This window comes from Acanthopagrus latus, chromosome 3 (genome assembly GCF_904848185.1).
Source record: "Acanthopagrus latus isolate v.2019 chromosome 3, fAcaLat1.1, whole genome shotgun sequence".
NCBI classification, from domain to species: Eukaryota; Metazoa; Chordata; class Actinopteri; order Spariformes; family Sparidae; genus Acanthopagrus; species Acanthopagrus latus.
This window is the reverse complement of record NC_051041.1, coordinates 14947950-14965036: the sequence shown is the minus strand read 5'-3', so window position 1 is coordinate 14965036 and position 17087 is coordinate 14947950. Positions and strand designations below refer to the sequence as shown.

Sequence of the window (17087 nt, the reverse complement as noted above, 5' to 3'; positions counted from 1 at the left end):
GTGGTTGCAGTAGTCAAGGGGACAAACCCAGGAACATCTCTGTGCTCTTATGTCAGCACACTTGAAGAGCAGTAGAGCGGCAGGAGCAGGGAGGTGACAACTGCTTCATGTAAGAGCTCAGTGGCAATGACAGAGTGACCATCAGATCTGCAAATGAGCGCTGACGTGTCCCATCTGGACCATCTCGATTAAAATTCCTCTAAACTGAACCTTCAGTGGAACTGAATGACACTCACCCCCAAAGCAAGTTTCAAAAGGTGATTCATTCCTTTTTTTTCGTTGGGATTTTCTGTGTGTGTGTGTGTGTGTGTGTGTGTGTGTGTGTGTGTGTGTGTGTGTGTGTGTGTCATGTGGAAGGGCAGATGAGTGATGCAACTATTGTGGCAAACAGGATCACTGCAGATGTCACATTATGACTCATTCTTGTACCATCTTCGGAAATTTAAATGTCCTCACAACCTTTAAACATGAAGTCGCACTTTGTGGTACGTGTGACTTGTGTGTGTGTGTCTGCGTAAGTGCGCGCGCATGTGTCCACTTCTGAGAGCGGTACAGCAAACAGTTATTGTTTTTCACAGTACAGTGAGACCCACGTGATGTGAGACCCCCACTGCTGCATTCATCCGACTGTTCTATAGATGTACTTGACATTTACTGGCAAACAATGGCTGACTGAAGTTGACTGTGTGAAGTGCGGATGACAAATGTACATGGATTTATTCAAACGCCTCTCACACTGGAAGTATCCCCCACTCTTTGGGCTTGTGGGTACTTGATGGGCAAGCACAACCACTTCACTTTTCATCGCACTTTAAACAAAAGTCATGGCTTGTGGGTGTTTTTCAGATAGTCGGGAGACACAATTAAATTGTGGCTAAATCATTTGACTGGGTGAGCTCTTTTGGACAGCCTCTGCTTGAAAACATGCATGATTTTGGTTTCTATTGTATACAATTTTCAAATCCTTACGAAAATCAATTTCAGTCAACATATCACCAATGTACTTAAATACTTTGGGTTTCCACCAATGGCTACGCAGTAAAGTAACCAAGAAAACAAATTGTTTTCTGCGGGTGTTAGCTTTATGTTTGTCATACTCCTATTGGGTTATATACTAAAAAGTTTATATGACAGCAGAGGACAACAGTGTGGACTCAAACCCTGGGAACACAGTGGTGTTCAGGTGCTGTTGGGAAATTACTTCATTTGAAGCATACCAAGACCTTGATCCTGACTCCTCATCTAGGACCAATTTGCCTTGAGATGCAAGTCCTACAGATGGGTCACAGGGACACACAAACCCCTCTGCCATTATCAAGTGGCAAATAAAGATAAGATAATTGGCGTGTTGAACTGGACTCTGGTGATGAAGAGGCAGCCGAGCCTGAGGGCAAAATTCTCAATTGACTTTATGATTTAGGTTCCAAAAACTCACTTACAGTCATGAGCGTAGGGTTCTCAGTGGAAGAAGAACGCAGATTCAAGAGGCAGAAATTTGCTGATTTCACTCATTGAGACAGGGTAAGGAGCTCAGACAACTAGCATACTAATATTCCCTTCGATTCCCCTGGTCTGCATGTCAAACCCCAAACTGCTCCTGATGTGCTGGTCGGCTAATTGCACGGCAGCCACCGCCATCAGCGTACAACAAAAGCTTGGACAAAAGTGTCTGCCAAATGCCCTAAATGCAAATGTAGTTCAGGTGGTGCTTGAGTTAACCAGTCTGATGGCTGTGGGGATAAATGATCTGTGGTAGACCTCCTTCTTACACAGTGGGTGTAAGAGTCTGCTGCTTTCACAGTCTGGCGCAGGGGGTCTGGTGCACAGAGGTGCTGTCCATGATTTACGTCAGCTTGGCTTACATCCACTTCTCACCCGCCACCCCTATGGAGTCCAGTGATCGATCATGTTGTCAGTCCAGTCCAGTTTATTGTTAAGGTGAGCACCCAGGTATTTCTACATATCGTCACTATCTCTGTGTCCAAACCCTGGATGTTCTCTGGTGTCATCTGTTGTCTTCCTCTGGAAGTTGATCACCATCTCCATTGAAAGTATTCGCCCAGTCTCGGTCTCTGCTGTCTTGCTCTCTCCCTCCACCTTTTCCATGACCAGATGTTTTCTTCAGTCCTCTCCAGACTTCCCTGTTGCCGTTCTGCTCCAGCTGCTGCTCCAGTTCCCTGTTGTAGCTGTTTTGTTTTTTTTTTCCTTATTTCCCACCTGAGCTCCTTCTGGACTCTCCTCAGTTCCTCTTTGTCCCCGGACCTGAGAACTTTCTTCTTTTAATCCAGCAGGGTTTTGATCCTGGAGTTCAACAAAGGTTTGTGGTTGGGAGAACACTGTGCCCTCCTGGAAGGAAGAATTGTATGTAGTCTGTGATGCTGACGTCCTCCCCATATGGGCTGCAGAGTGCTTCCCAGTCTGAGGTGTCAAAGCAGTCTCTCAGCCTTTCCCTGGCCTCCTCTTACCAAACCTTCAATGACTTTTTTTTCTGTGGCGGATTTTTATTCACCACAGGTATGCAGTCAGGTAGCAGATAGACCGGGTAGGGATCTGATCAACCAAGCAGGGAGAGAGGGGAGGATACGTATGCTTCCTTCAAGTTTGCATACAGTAGATCCAAGGTATTATTGTTCCTTGTGTGACATTTCACAAACTGGGTGAAGGAAGGGAGAGTAAAGGACAGGGGTGCATGGTTAAAGTCCCTAGAGATGAGGAGGAGGGACTGGGGGTGCTGAGTCTGAAGCAACAGAGTGGAGAAGCTCTCTGGCTGCAGCAGCATCAGCTGAGGGAGGGATGTAAACAGTTGTCATGATTACGTGTGAAAACTCCCTCGGAAAATTGTCTGGCCGAACGCTAACAGCTAGTAGCTCAATGTCTCTGGTGGAGTGCTAATCTTTAACACTGATGTGTCCAGGGTTGCACCATCTCTCCTTAACAAACATAGCTTCGCCCCCTACTTTCTTCTTACTGCACTCGTTATGATCTGAAAGCTTTTCAAGGTTACTAGTGAGTCTGGAGAAAGTCCATTCAGCCACGTCTCCGTGAAGCACATGAGGCGACACTCACAATACTCCCTCTGCAGCCGGGTCAGCGCCATTAGTTCTTCCATCTTATCAGGGAGAGAGCTGGCATTTCCCTTGATGACAGTAAACATGGTTTATACCATCTTTTCATCGCCTGACGCTTCACTCCAGCTCCGCAGCCTCTTTTCCGCATTTGCCGGTGGGATCTCCGCTTTCTCCACGTAGAGAAGTCATGCCTGGCACAGAACCAACAGTTTTGGCACTCCAGCTGAAGTTTTTAAAAGTCTTATAAATAGCAGTGTGCAGACTGCTAGTGTTACAAACTGACCATCCATGGTTCATTACTTGAAACAGCAGAAACACAAAGTAAAGAAATGATATAAACACACTAAAGCACTTGCAAGACAAAGTAAAAGAGAGAGCTGCTGTTACTGGCTGCCGATCTTGCGGCACCATCTTGGTGCTTGATGTTTCCCAAAGGTGGTTTCAGTCTCTTTTAATGTATGTTCAAGCCTTAATTTGTCTGATAAGTTTGGTTTTGCTTAGTTATTTGATGCAATAAAATGGTAGTGAAACTCCGTGACTGACAGCAGAGACCTGCTCTCAACTGGGCTGCTGTGGAACTCCAACACCAGATAACCATTGTGCAGACTTTGGCGACAAATCGCAGTGCGGCAGCAAGTGAATGCGAGATAGGAAGTGGGGTCATCCACGGTTTTATATGTCAGTGTTTCAGACATTTAGGTGGAGCTAATTGGAGAATTGCTCCTCCTTTGCATTACTTCATGCCGATGCCCCATTGCCCCCATTGCCCCATATGTTCAACTGGGAGACCCCGGGTCACACCTGGAACACTTTGGAGGAATTATACTGAATATCCTATCTTGTCTCGTAGCGAGAGAGAGAGAGATACCTTACTAAATCTTATTCTACTGTGACCCACACCCAGATACGTGGTAGGAAATAGATGGACTGATTAAATCCATGCACTGCAAATCTAATTTGACTTCAACTCTCTCTGAGCTTAATTTTTCTACACTCCGTCTGTCTACAACATGTGCAAAGAGTGAAGGAATAAGCTTCATATTTCATATATATTTATCTTGATGTTCTTTTAACCACCCCCACCTGTTTTATCATACAATGGGAACATGGTTATTTGTAATAGAATGTTAATGGAGGGAAAGACTTAAAGAATACAAGCATCATCTGCTGCTTGTCACAGCAATTTTACCATCAGTATCTATGGTGGAGCTTCTTTATTCCTCACCTCAGACAGGTATCAAAATTCCTCTCACATCAGCCAGCCGCCCACAAGTGAGCATCCATTATCTAGATGGAGCCCAGGGGACCAACTCTATCAGAAGGTCACAGCATTGTTCATGCAACCGAACTCTCAGCGTACAAAGCAATTTAAGCCACAAGGAAAAGTGCCAGTGTTGGTCAGAAACCAAACTTGATCCCAGGCTGTTCTTCAAGCACAACTGGAAACTTCTTGAAATGTTCCAGAGCTTCTGAACCAGCGCCATAGCAGACGAAACGTAATCTTTGAATCTATTTGAAGATGAACCTGTGGTTTTAACACAGTCTACTGAAAAGTGCTTGGATTCCCATACCCTTTTGAACAAGTCAGGCAGATTGCTAACTTATGTAAATAAAAACACACTTAAAATTAGCACCTCTTAATTAGAAGACTTAATAACTGTGAGCAAGCAACAAAAACTTCTTACTGAAGGTTAATAATTACATAATTGGTTAGTTTCTTGAATTCAATAAATGTATTATAATTTAGGCATAACTTAAGCCTTAAACACCCTATAAACTGTTGTTAAGTTCTCTGTAAGTGCTTATAAATGTCTTATGTGTTGCTGATTTTTTCAACTGTGGCTGCTCTTCAATAGAGTGCTGCAGGGACAAAATGAAATATATTTGTAGGCTAACCCAGAGTTAGCATTGCCCTGGACGGCCCTGGGTACAGGTAATAACATTTTACAACGTATCTATGACACTTTAACATTTTGTTCTATCATCCACCAGATGACCACCGCTTGTATGATTTTTGAAGCGTAAATGCAATCACCAGAAATAAAAAGCAAATGTTGGGGTGATTAACGTCACCACTACTCAGCGTCTTGCTACACTATACTACAGGCCTACGTGACGTTTCCATCCCCAGGGCCCACCAGCAGAGGCACAGATTTGATTTTTAAAAAAAAAAAAAAAAAACCATACACATTCTGACATTGTGGTCCTAAACCAGGTCTTATCTAGAGTGGATGTGTGTACCTTGTAACGTGATGTAATTCAATCAATCATCGAGGAAATTAAATAGAGGGGAAATGTAATAACTCTTTTGGGGGAGGCTTATTAATGGCCCATGGTGACCACTGGACGCCAGAGTTTGAACCACAGGAGTAAACCAATTCCCTCGTTGTTTTACTCAAAGTGCTGTGGCCACCAGCAGGCCACTACACTGGGAAACACCAAACCAAGTACATACACAGTGTTATGAATGTAAAATACAGGAGATGACGTTGGAACGGAGAATGTGTGCTCAGCAAACCAATAATGTAAGGGAAAAGGGTGTTTTGGGGGCTTGTGGGGACAAAGGGATCCTCTTTATGATGGCTTCAGCAATAAATCCAACTCAATTTAATAACACTTCATTGGAAAGATCAACCACAGCCTCACGCACATATATTTCAGAAGGGTTATTGGCCTCCTCGTTGGGTCTGCTGTGTGGCGTCGGTGCTGAAATTTAAATGGATCGAAAGCAACAGCGAAAATGCATTACCCTCGTGGTTAGAACAAGCAGTCAGTACATTGACCTGCATGAATACACATGAGATTCTAATTAAGAGTGGGGCTACTTTATTCACACATAAAGATTATTTCAGGCCCTTTATTTTGAGAACACAGTCAACTTCTCTTGAACTGCATACATACGTCAAAATGAGTTTCTGATGTGTTGAAGTCTTTACAGACCTTTTCTACAGCATCAGAGAGAATATTTGATATGTCTGAGGCAAAACAAATTAGCAAGAAGTAAGAGGTAAGGTAAGTAAGAGGTAGACCTCACACTATCAGACTTTCTCATCTTTTCATGATGAGCAAACACCCTGTAAAAGCAGTTATACATGTCTCATGTGGCTCAGAGGAGGGCTTTCTAAAATCTTGGAAAATAGCAGGCGGTATCATCATCTAAAGACTACAAAGTCATAACACAAAAATGTATACTCCTCACGTTAACTGCTCCTTGTTAATGTAATGTATTTTCATACAGAAGATATACATTAACCACAGTCTAATTTTCAGCTTTTTGTTCCAAGTTAAAGGGATACTCCGGCGTAAATTTAATCCATGGTCTAACACACCGTGACACAAAGACCCCACATCCAGAGATCAAGTTTTCCGATCTCTAACTTGTGTAGTTTTAGCAACCTCAGAAATACCGCACGATAACAATCCACTGAAGTCTATGCCTCCATCAAGAAACCGCCATCAAAAAGCCACTCATAGCCACAAATAATGCTCAGAACAGCACCAAACTTCAGCAACAGTACAAATAGGGTCCCAGCACATAGTTTGGGGCATCAAACATCTGCTAGCTTATCCAGAGTTCTACTGAAAAGACAACACAACCCACCACTCTCCTCCAAGGTGTTGACAAGGCCTCCATATTCCCAAGATCCCAATCTGATAGAGCATCTGCAAGACGTGCTGGGGCAGGTCTGATCCATGGAGGCCCCACCCCCCGACATACAGAGGATCCACTATAAAACGCCCTGGTGCCTGATTGGTATTTATCGATTACCAACCAACCATTACCATATGAAAACACTCATTTGTGTCATTTTGTGAGGCACTGACAAACAAGTTGTTTTGTTGTTTAGATCGAATGACTCATCGCAGCTTTGTTTCAAGTCTTATACCCCTTTCACAATTGACAAAAGAGAAGAAAAACACCCGCTGCAGCCCAGTCGCCAGGATAGAATGCTAGCAGCTAACCATTCTGCAAACAACACAAATATTAAAACACATTGATATGACATGTTCCATGATGCCAGTCGTCGGGGATGGTGGTGGGGTTGCAGGAGACAAGGCTGGCAAACCACGAACCCAGTGTTGGTCTGCATTCCAATACCGGTAACTGGGAGACCATTGCATTTTTAAAGGAGATCTTTGTGGCCTTGAGACCTTGGGACACCTGGCTATGTTTGTGGTGACCAAAATAGGTATTTTCAGCCAAACCATGTTAACTAAGTTCTTTTTGTGCCTAAACCTCTACCAGACCATCAGCACAGCACTGGAAGTAAGAGAACAAAGTAAACCTCAAGACATGTAAAGTTTAAACTTCTCTGTGGTTTTGCAGAAATGAACCTCTCCAACATTTACTCTGGCAATCGGGTTGCCCAGTAACATCAGGAGTTTGTCTTACACGTGAATCAGTACAATCTGCATTCACTGCTGCGTCAAACAGCTCTGTAGTAGTCACAGGTGTTTATTGGCCCCAGTTCTAATCAGCTGTGATGAAAACACAACACCAGAGGGGACATGCTAATTTTTTTTAGCCACCATGTTTTGATGCAACTTGAAGTTAAGGCGGCTGGCTAGGCGAAGGACCGAAGCAAAAGATATTTCGAAAAGCAACTGCTGTTTGTGGCTTCTGTGCTTGTCAGCCACCGATGGGACCGGCACCATATGCCACTCTCGACAGAAATGAGAAAGAGGTGAGGTGTCCCACTTCTTAGCTACTTTCATCATCAGCTCTGGTGAAAAAAAAAGACTTTTTAGAACAAACATTAACATCTTCTGGATGTAGACTATTCCGTGTTTATTTGGTGCATGAGTAATGAAGACCAGACAAAATCCATGCAAAGGCAAACTGGTCCTATTTTTGTGTTTGAAAAGCTCACATGTACACACTAATTTAGGTGTCAAAATGGTATTATATTGGCACAGCGGGTCTGGCATATCTACAGAAGAAGGAGCTTGTGTGTCAGCTCCTATCTGCCGCTGCCATGACGCTCAGGAAAATTAAGTGCAGGAGCTCCTGTTGTGAGGTATTATACCCACTGAGAAAACGAACATGTTGTAGCCCCATTTATATCAAAGCGTCATCTTTCATTTGAAAAGAATGAAAAGCATGGAGTTACACTTTGAATCTGAAAACATGAGAGATTAACTCTTTGCTGGATTTTAGTGAAACTTCAGTATTTGCCTTGCATATAATGTGATGTAAGACACTGTCAAAGGACGGAGGGAGGTAATTAATTTTACCATAATTACACTTTCTGGTAATTAACGTGCTCATATTTTATTTGACGTTAAAATGATACAGTGCTGTGATGTTACCAACTCCATGAGTCTTGATACATACAAACGCAAAGATCTCTGTGCTTCCTGAACGACTCTGTTTCTATTCAGCATCTTCTTGCCTATTTCAATTGGGAAAAAAAATAATAATAATAATAATAATTGAATGTTTGGCAGCATCTGTTTACACCAATTTCCTTATTCAGACTGCTCATGCATTTATCATTGGCACTGTGTTGATTTGACTCAGTCGTCCCTTCTGAAAAATGATCTGTCTTGGATTCATTCTGTGCGCGAAAGTCAACTCGTGCTCCAATATATTCATACATCTCAGAGTCCCATTTTGCTGCTGGTTGCCTTATCAAAGTTAGAGGAGTGTCCACCGTGTCCGACTACGCAATCCAGCTGATCGTGTTACCTATGCAGCGGTATTGGCAGCAAAACATGACCCTTGTCTCTCCAGGCTGGTTTCCTATTTGTCCACATCACCCACCCACCACCCCCAATCTGCGTATTTGCTTATCTCTGTGCACCAACCTCCATGACGCCCTGATCTTTTCTGCCTCCTACGTCTTCTTTCTCAGCCCTCCTCCTCTGTGGCAACTCCCTCCCATGGGCTCCAACAGCTTCATCACCTCTCTCTCCGAGCTCTCTCTCTCTCTCTCTCCTCACCTCCCCCTTCCGTCTGTTAATTAGATGAGCTGTCACAGTTGTGAGGATGATTAAATTCCAGTCGGGAGTGGCTCTGTGACCGGCGCGGAGCCTCCCTGGTGCAGCTCAGTGATGAATATTAGTGCAAGCCAATCCACCGTCCCCTCACCTGCACAGGGAAGTTCAGCGTGTCCTCTTCACTTTAAGTGTCCCCTCCCCCTCCCCCCCCAACCGTGCATGATGGGAAATTTAGGAAAACAAATATTATCATGTTGAAGTCAATGCTGTAATTCTCGGAAATGATAATAACCAGATATACAGAACATCAAGGTCAAAGCGGAGCATCCTTCAGAAATACTCCTGTTAATGTAAACTGGTTCTTTAATTAATCAGACAGATGAATAACGCTTGCCATGGCGCTCCGCTCCCAGCCCGGGGAAAACATTTGCATTTGTTAGCACATGTGTAATCAAAATGAGCTTATTGTTTACGGCATAAAGGTGCTTGAGCAAATCAAGCACTTGTTGAGGTGCGTGGACACTGAACTTGGTGTGACGGCACAGTCCTCCATTCAGACTGGGCATCCCACTCTTTAAAGCACAGCCTTTCTCATGGAAATCAGTGGCAGCCACAGGTCACACACCCTTCTCTCTTCTCCATTCAAGCTTTGATATAAGAGATCTGTATACAATATGTTGTATATAGTTGTAGGAATAGGCTACATGTAACTTATACACTTATTTATTCATTAGGCATATGGGTTAAAGGAGCCGAATGTAGTTCTGGAGAATAAATTCATCTGATCATTTCAATATTTACAATATTAATTAGGTAATTGTTCCATAAGTGAATAAACATGGTGTTCTCAGAGGAAAATAAGGTCCCAGAACACTAACACAAAGCTAGAGAGGTGGCACGGTCCGCCACATATAAACAAAGTTAAACGGTGTGAATTGTGTTGTCCTTTAAAGTAAGTCTGCTTATTCAGTTTATTCTGTCAAGGAAACAAAGAGAGTTTGATTATTTAGTTTGTCTGGGCAGAAAAAGGATCAACCGATGACGATCTTTCTCTGCTCATTATCCTTTCTTCAACAAAACAACAGACTGCTCCCTTAATGTGCCACCAAATACATGATATGTGCCCGTTGATAAAATAAACCAAAACTATATATTGATTTACTGAAAAAAAAAAAGCTTTATCATGAACTTGCGTGACTGTTGGGCGAGTGTAGATACAAGCCCTCTGCTTCATGAACAGATTCTATCTGCTTTTGAGATTTTTTAAAAGAAAAAGAGAGAGAGAGACGAGATCGACGGCGGCGTTTCCGGTAAACTTTAATGACAGGGAACCAAAGTGGCCCTGGCTGAAAAGACACATCACACTATTACACACTGCCGCTTTTTGATTTGCTATCAAAATGACCATAAGGTAGGCCAAGTGTTTGGCCCCTAGGTAAGTATACAGACGTCAGTACAACGGCCACAGGGGTACATTCGGCACTGGACTGATCCCACCAAGATCAGCACCACAGAGCGCCACAGGAAATCATTCCTGCCTGTGGCCGTCAAACTGTTCAGCTCCTCGCTCTGAGTGTCAGACACTCTGAGTCAATCGGAGGACCCCGGGCGCTTTGTCTCTCACCAATATGCAATAATTTAGACAAACAGTGTGCAATAACCCACATGTTTTCAACTGTAGCATGATTCATTACACACATATTGTGGTAGAATGTCGTGTATTTTTGTTCTGTTTTTGTTGCTCTTGCTTATATATAGTTTTTATTATTATTGTTACTAACACTATTATTTAAATGTATTTATTTTTCTGCATATTCGGAACTTTAAACGGGAGCGTCCTGGATCAGAGCTCGCAGCTTTCCACGAGTTTAACGACATGGCTTTAGAACGAACATGACCGGTGTGAGAGTTATGACGGGAGGGTTTATGGCGTCCCGGTGAACTCTTCTGAATCACATCGCCGTTTTTTTTTACGAGCCGTGACGCACAACGTCCACAGTTCGTGATTATCAAAAGGTGCTTTCGGCGGGTGCCTGTGTATTCTAATGTACTCGTGACGGGGCTCGCGAGTAATCCCACTACTGTTACGGCCGCTATATAGGAGCGCACGCGAGCCTTCGCTGGTCAGGAGGACGCACGAGAGCGAAGCGGCTGGAGCAGAGGTGGAAAAGTGAGCGCGCGGAGAGTTTTTTTTTTACGGCAACGGTGTTTTGACGCACGCACAGCACGGCACGGCACGCGCTATGGACTACTGCTGAAAGCGCAAGGGGAAGAAAAGCAGTGCGCGCGCCCACAGCTGTTTGCTCGTGCCTCAATCAAACCCCCTTTAACTCATTTGGGTTGGGTTTTTTTAAGTGCGTGTGTGTGTGTGCGCGTAAAGTTCTCGGCGGTTTATATTCGCGAGATAATATCAAGCGCTAAGTGATTTTTTTTTCCCCAATCAGGACATCATGAAGTTTCTGCTCCTGCCCGTCCTGATGGCTCTTCTCGCCGTCGCCCAAGTTTTTTGCGAGGGGAACGAGCCGAGGGAAGAGGCGGACTACTGGACGAGCGCCAACCAAATCCAGGTAGTGTTTCTCTTCTTTTTTTTTTATTTGTACTACTTATTAAATGCCAATTAATACAAAAAGAATTGTAGTTAACACTTGTTTTCCACTGTGACACAAACCTGCGCTTCACTTCCTCTGTCGTATGTGGTTGGAAACAAACGTTTTTTTGTTTTTTTTTCCACATATGACAGAGGAAGTGAACTCATATGAGTTAGTGGGATAGAAAGAGATGAAGTCAAATTGTTAAAAGTTATTTAAACATTAATAATAATGCCTTATATCTCTGTAGATGAAGAGGGGACATGATGATGACATGTGGATAGAGGATGAGACGTTTATGTCACGGCATCAGCTCAATCAGCTGATCCAGATGTTTTCTGGATCTGGTCTGATGGCTTTTTTGTTTTTTGTTTGTTTGCTTCTTTGTTTTTTAAACTCCCTGCTCTCTCCATTTAAGCGCTGTAAGAGTTAGGTCTTGAATAGACACATGATTAATTCCATTTTAAACTCTGATTAGAAGAATGGCTACACCACTGACACATGCTCGTCACTGTGATGGACGGATGGATGGATGGATGGATGGATGGATGGATGGATGAAACGTCCACAGACTGAACCCTGCAGAGTGAGAGTGCGGCTCCACTCGTTTTTTTGTTTGTTTGTTTGTTTGTTTTCCCCCACAAATGAGTGCAAGCGGGCAGACACACAGGATGCCGGAAAATCCAATCACCAATTATTGTCATTGTAATGAATTAATTATTATCGATGAAATATGTTGCACTTAATTCTGGGGCGTTCCAGCTCATTTTGCATGGGAAAACAGGTGAGAAAAGAAGATCTAAAAGAGCCTCAAGAATCGCCCAAAAACGTGAAGATGGGGGCTGTTGCAGGGCTCAGAGCAGTGCAGCCCGCCAATAGGAAATGAAATAAAAGCCTTTTTTTTTGTCTTTTTTTTTGTCTTTTTTTCTTGAGTGTACGGTAGGCTATAGTTGGAACTGGAGCCCAAACCGCCTCCATTGACATGAAACGCACGTCCCCGTGTTTGACATTGCCGGTGGAATGGTGCCAGCATCCTAAAACCGTGAGGCTGGGGCCATTCCGCAGATGAGCCTACGATAAATCATCACGGCTTAGTGCGCGAGACGTTAGAGGCCCCCGGGGTCCACATCTCAGTCACACTAATGCGCACCGCAGACGCTATATCCTGCGATTGAAATAGAATGCTTAATGAAAGTTCAAAAATTCATGCCCGGTATGGATTATTACCGTACGTGCAAGTGTATGTGCGGGAGGGTTGGGGCTGCGGATGGATGGATGGATGGATGGATGGATGGATGGATGGATGGATGGATGGATGGATGGCGGGGGGTTGAAAGGGGGTTTCAAATAATACATATGGCAGAAAAAAAAAATGATGCCACATTACATGCAACTGTAAAAGTGGGGTGAGTTGAATGAACTCTGTGGAGTAAAAGAAATAGGTTTTCACGCAACAGCTGTTGCTTCATTTTCCACCCTCTTTATAAAGACACATTTTGGCGAATGTGCCATGACAGACAGACAGGGGCACACACAGCACGGGTCCACACACTCCTTTGCTGTCTCCTTGAACATTCATTGAGATTCCCCCCCCCCCTCTCTCTCCCCTACCCGCAGGACGGCTGGCTTTCCAATGATCCATTCAGAGAAATCCTCCTGAGGATGACGAGAAAGCCGCGGCCGCACCAGTTCATCGGCCTGATGGGGAAACGCTCCACGGGTAAGAGGTCGTCCTCAGAAAAAGTCCGCACGTTTCCTTTCCCTCTGCAGACCTGCTTTTAAACGCTGTCCTCTCCGTCCTCCCACAGCAAATGCACAGATCACCCACAAAAGTAAGTATCATATCACGCTCACTCACTTAATTGTCCTCCAGAGTCAGTGGGAAGAGGATCCTCCCCTGCAGCATTAAGCCTCCACAACGTTAATGCGAGCTGATGCACGTCGATTACCGTCAGGGTGAGCTGAGTTAAAGTCAGTTGGAAGGAAGATTGCGATCGTTCATTACGTGAGTCTCAACAAGTCCGTCTACACGCCTCGTTTCTAGACGTTCTGTCTCCGTAGTCGGTGATCCGAGAAAACAACTCCAGCGCAGAAACTTTTTGCACCATTTTAGAAATAATCCACAAATCCGCCCCCTCACCTCCCAGACACGGAGAGGGCCAACAATAAAATGTTTGGTTTGGATTTTTCATATTCAAAAAAAAAAAAAAAAGCCAAACAGCTTTAATGTATGTTGCCTATTAATTAACATCGCCTAAAAATAGTGGAATAAACCTTTAAAAAAAAAAAAAAAGTGTAATGAGTAACATGAGAAATTGTAGACTCTTATCTACCCCAGGTTGCTGAAAGCAGGGACAATTCTAGAGCCCGCTGGGGCCCGAGGCAAAGATTCCCAGGGGGGCCCCTACAGCCACCGTACATCACCACCATGTTAAACCACATAAATAACATTAAAAACCTGACCTGAACTACTTGAATGTCACTTTGTAGATAACCCATATGATAAGGCCAGTGGTCGTTAACACATAATACACTGATCCTTGCAGTATGGTCCTTTTGGGGGAGGTTTTTTTTTTAACCGGGTTGACACTGCAAAATGTACCAATGTGAGTGATCATGAGGGGCCCCCGAAATATTTGCCTGGTTTGCCTGGTCTGGTCTGACGAGTGCGCCTCTGGCTCAGACACCCACGTTGTCCAGAACAAACACGGGGAACGTGACGTCAGTGTCCTCAGCGGCAGCTACGCCCCTGCTCCCGTGTTTTAGGCTTGAATTAAACCTGCCGAAAACCGTCCCCAACTATCCAAAACACCACTGAGGACACTTTGCCATTCGCAGTCTACTAAAACTACACAATCCAATTGGATTACTGCTATTGCTGTAAAATGAGGTTATGCAATAACAACATATAAACAGCGGTAGAACACACAATACAGCCCAGGGCCAGCAAGTGTGGTTTATCATAGAACAATGCACTACAATTCAACCATTAACACCCCCACAATGCGCACACACACACATACACACACACACACAGACACAAGGTTTTAATTAACAGACTACAGATGATTTTGTTCTTCACTGTTTTTTTGCCTTTCCTTTTTGAACGCTGGGCCACATTAATTTGTGAGTGAGGGAGGTGGTCCGAAAGCGGAAGTCTGTTTGTGACAAAGGGGGGAGCGATAAGGAGCGCTGAGGAGAAAAAGGAATGAGGAGGAGGGGATTTTCCCTTTTTCTCTGTCAGGGTTTTTTTTTTTTTTTTTTGTCTAAATTAGTCACCCACTCAGTGATGCAACACTAGGACGTATGTATCTAATTTATTCCTCTTATGAAGGCATGACCATAAGTCACTCATCATTAGGGAGAGGGAGAGTGCTGGGATCAATGCCCCAAGGACATCTGAGAGTTAAATTGGATTGTTTATGCTTGTGATGGATGGAAAAAGGGGGGGGGGGGATGCATTTCACCCTTTTGCTTATAACGAGGATTCCTTCTGCCCGTTCACTACACAAACAGACAAATCAGTCAAGGGAGGAAAAGACGGAGGAGACGGCGCAGGACAATATTTAGTTGTGTCAGCCGTAGGTGTTTGAGATTCTGCTCCAAGCAACAAGGGGCATCATATATAGATTCACCTAATGATCTAACTCTCATCAGTCTAATGGGAATATTGCTGTTTGTAAATGATATTCCCCCGGGGCTCCCTACAGTTTTATAACACGTCCATTCAATACACACACACACACACACACACACACACACACACACACACCCCTCCTCCTCCTATGATCACATTACAGTCCATTACTGTGATTGACAAAAGCCCCAGTCGGTCTCCGATACGACTGTCCGTCATATTTACACCGCAACAAATCCGTCAGGACCCACTGTCAGTCCACTGTGGGTCTGACCGGACATGGTTCAGCTTCACAAAACTGGAGCTCCCACTGCTATGTTTGTGCTATATTGTCCGTACCAGCTACCTAAATATTTAAAGGAAGTTTCCTCATAAAATCCTATGCATCATTCCCTGAGAAATTATAGGAAATGCTAAAAAAAAAAAAAATTTAAAAATGAACTCATGATGTTAAACAAAGAAACATTTCTGGATCCATCCCTTTATCGACATCTGTACTAAAGGGGAATGACGTCTACATCCTGGGCTGTGGCACGTCCCTCATCCAAGTTTTGTGGTAGTCTGGTCAGTGGATTTTGTAATCCTGCTGACAAACCAAACCAACTAATCATAAAACCGACACAGACATAAACATGAAAATTCAATCCATAAAATCAAACTCAGATGATCGCACATTTTCAGAGCGATCACCTGTGGATGCCAGGGGAATTTGAACCTTTGAACCTCCATATTTCTAAAGTTCTGGTTATAGCACCGGTTAAAGTTGACTAAAAGTTTGTTTTTTTTTTCTTTTTCTTTGAAGGACATAAAGTCAACTCTTTTGTCGGACTGATGGGGAAAAGGAGCCAAGAGGAGCCAGGTGAGTTAAAGACACACCTCAGTACTTTATCTATAAAAGCACTTAAAGGACTGACAAGTGCAAAAATGTGAGCTAAAACTAAGAAGCTGTCCCTCTCTCTCTCTCTCTCTCTCACACTCTCTCTCTGCAGAGTCCTACGACTGGAGCACAATACAGACGTACGAGAAGCGCCGCTAGACAAGTCAGCCCTCCTCCTGCCCGCTTCTCACCTAGCCATTCCTCGTCTATAGGAGGGGGGGTCTCCGACGCTGGTTTTAATTTCCTCCAAACTGTGTGTAGCTGTTAGTTGAATAAATTGATTCTGTTTCCACACTGTAGTGATGTAGCAGTGCTCTGCCTGTGCCAGTCTCATTTGTCCCAGCAGAAGGTGGATCAGGGCTAGACAATGGGGAAATGGTGTCGTTATCACTGTAAGTGTTTCTTGTGAGTGTTCTCCACCATCTGCCACGCTACAAAGACTTAAATGTTGTGGACCATCAAAGCAAGGCTATGCCCCGGGGTATGCTGAAGATTGCACTGCCAAAGTCACTGTTTAGTGCCTCATAACTGTTTTAATTGCAGCTGATTTGTTCTATAAATAACGCACCAGGACCTGGTTCTCATTTTGACTTTCACATGACTTTAGTAGAGCTGTCGTGTTCTCCACCGGTTGTGTTATGACGGAATACCTGTGTGTCATAGTGGTTTATCACATATTAAAATTATTTTCTTTACTTGGTTCAACTTCAGCTTCAAAGCCTGAATTCCTTGTGATATTAAAGTGAGGAAACCTTGTGGTGTTCAGAGCAGGTTAACGTGAGGTTAGGGCTGCCCTCTGGAGGACAGCAGAGGTACTTCACGAAAGACAACACACTGTAGTGCCAATAGGTGAGTTTACTTTAGCAGCAGTTAGTACAAAACAATGACAGTGAAGACAAAGACAGTCAGATAGATGACGTATGTGTGAGCAGGTGGACAAATAATACAATGAAACCCATTGAAAAAAAAAAAAAAAC

General features: G+C 43.8%; 1 protein-coding gene across 4 annotated transcripts; it reads left to right on the top strand.

The window, feature by feature from the left end:
• Positions 1–249: 249 nt before the first annotated feature.
• tac1 (tachykinin precursor 1) lies at positions 250–16815 on the top strand. 4 transcript variants are annotated; one of them, XM_037092359.1, is made up of 6 exons: positions 250–257; positions 11453–11575; positions 13214–13316; positions 13405–13428; positions 16036–16092; positions 16223–16815. In XM_037092359.1, exons 2-6 carry the CDS (start codon positions 11459–11461, stop codon positions 16267–16269), a joined length of 348 nt encoding a protein of 115 aa, XP_036948254.1. In that variant the 5' UTR covers positions 250–257; positions 11453–11458; the 3' UTR covers positions 16270–16815. The 4 variants fall into 4 exon arrangements, with proteins under 4 accessions (XP_036948254.1, XP_036948253.1, XP_036948255.1 ...); XM_037092358.1 differs by lacking the exon at positions 250–257 and adding an exon at positions 11036–11178; XM_037092356.1 differs by lacking the exon at positions 250–257 and adding an exon at positions 11091–11362.
• Positions 16816–17087: the final 272 nt, after the last annotated feature.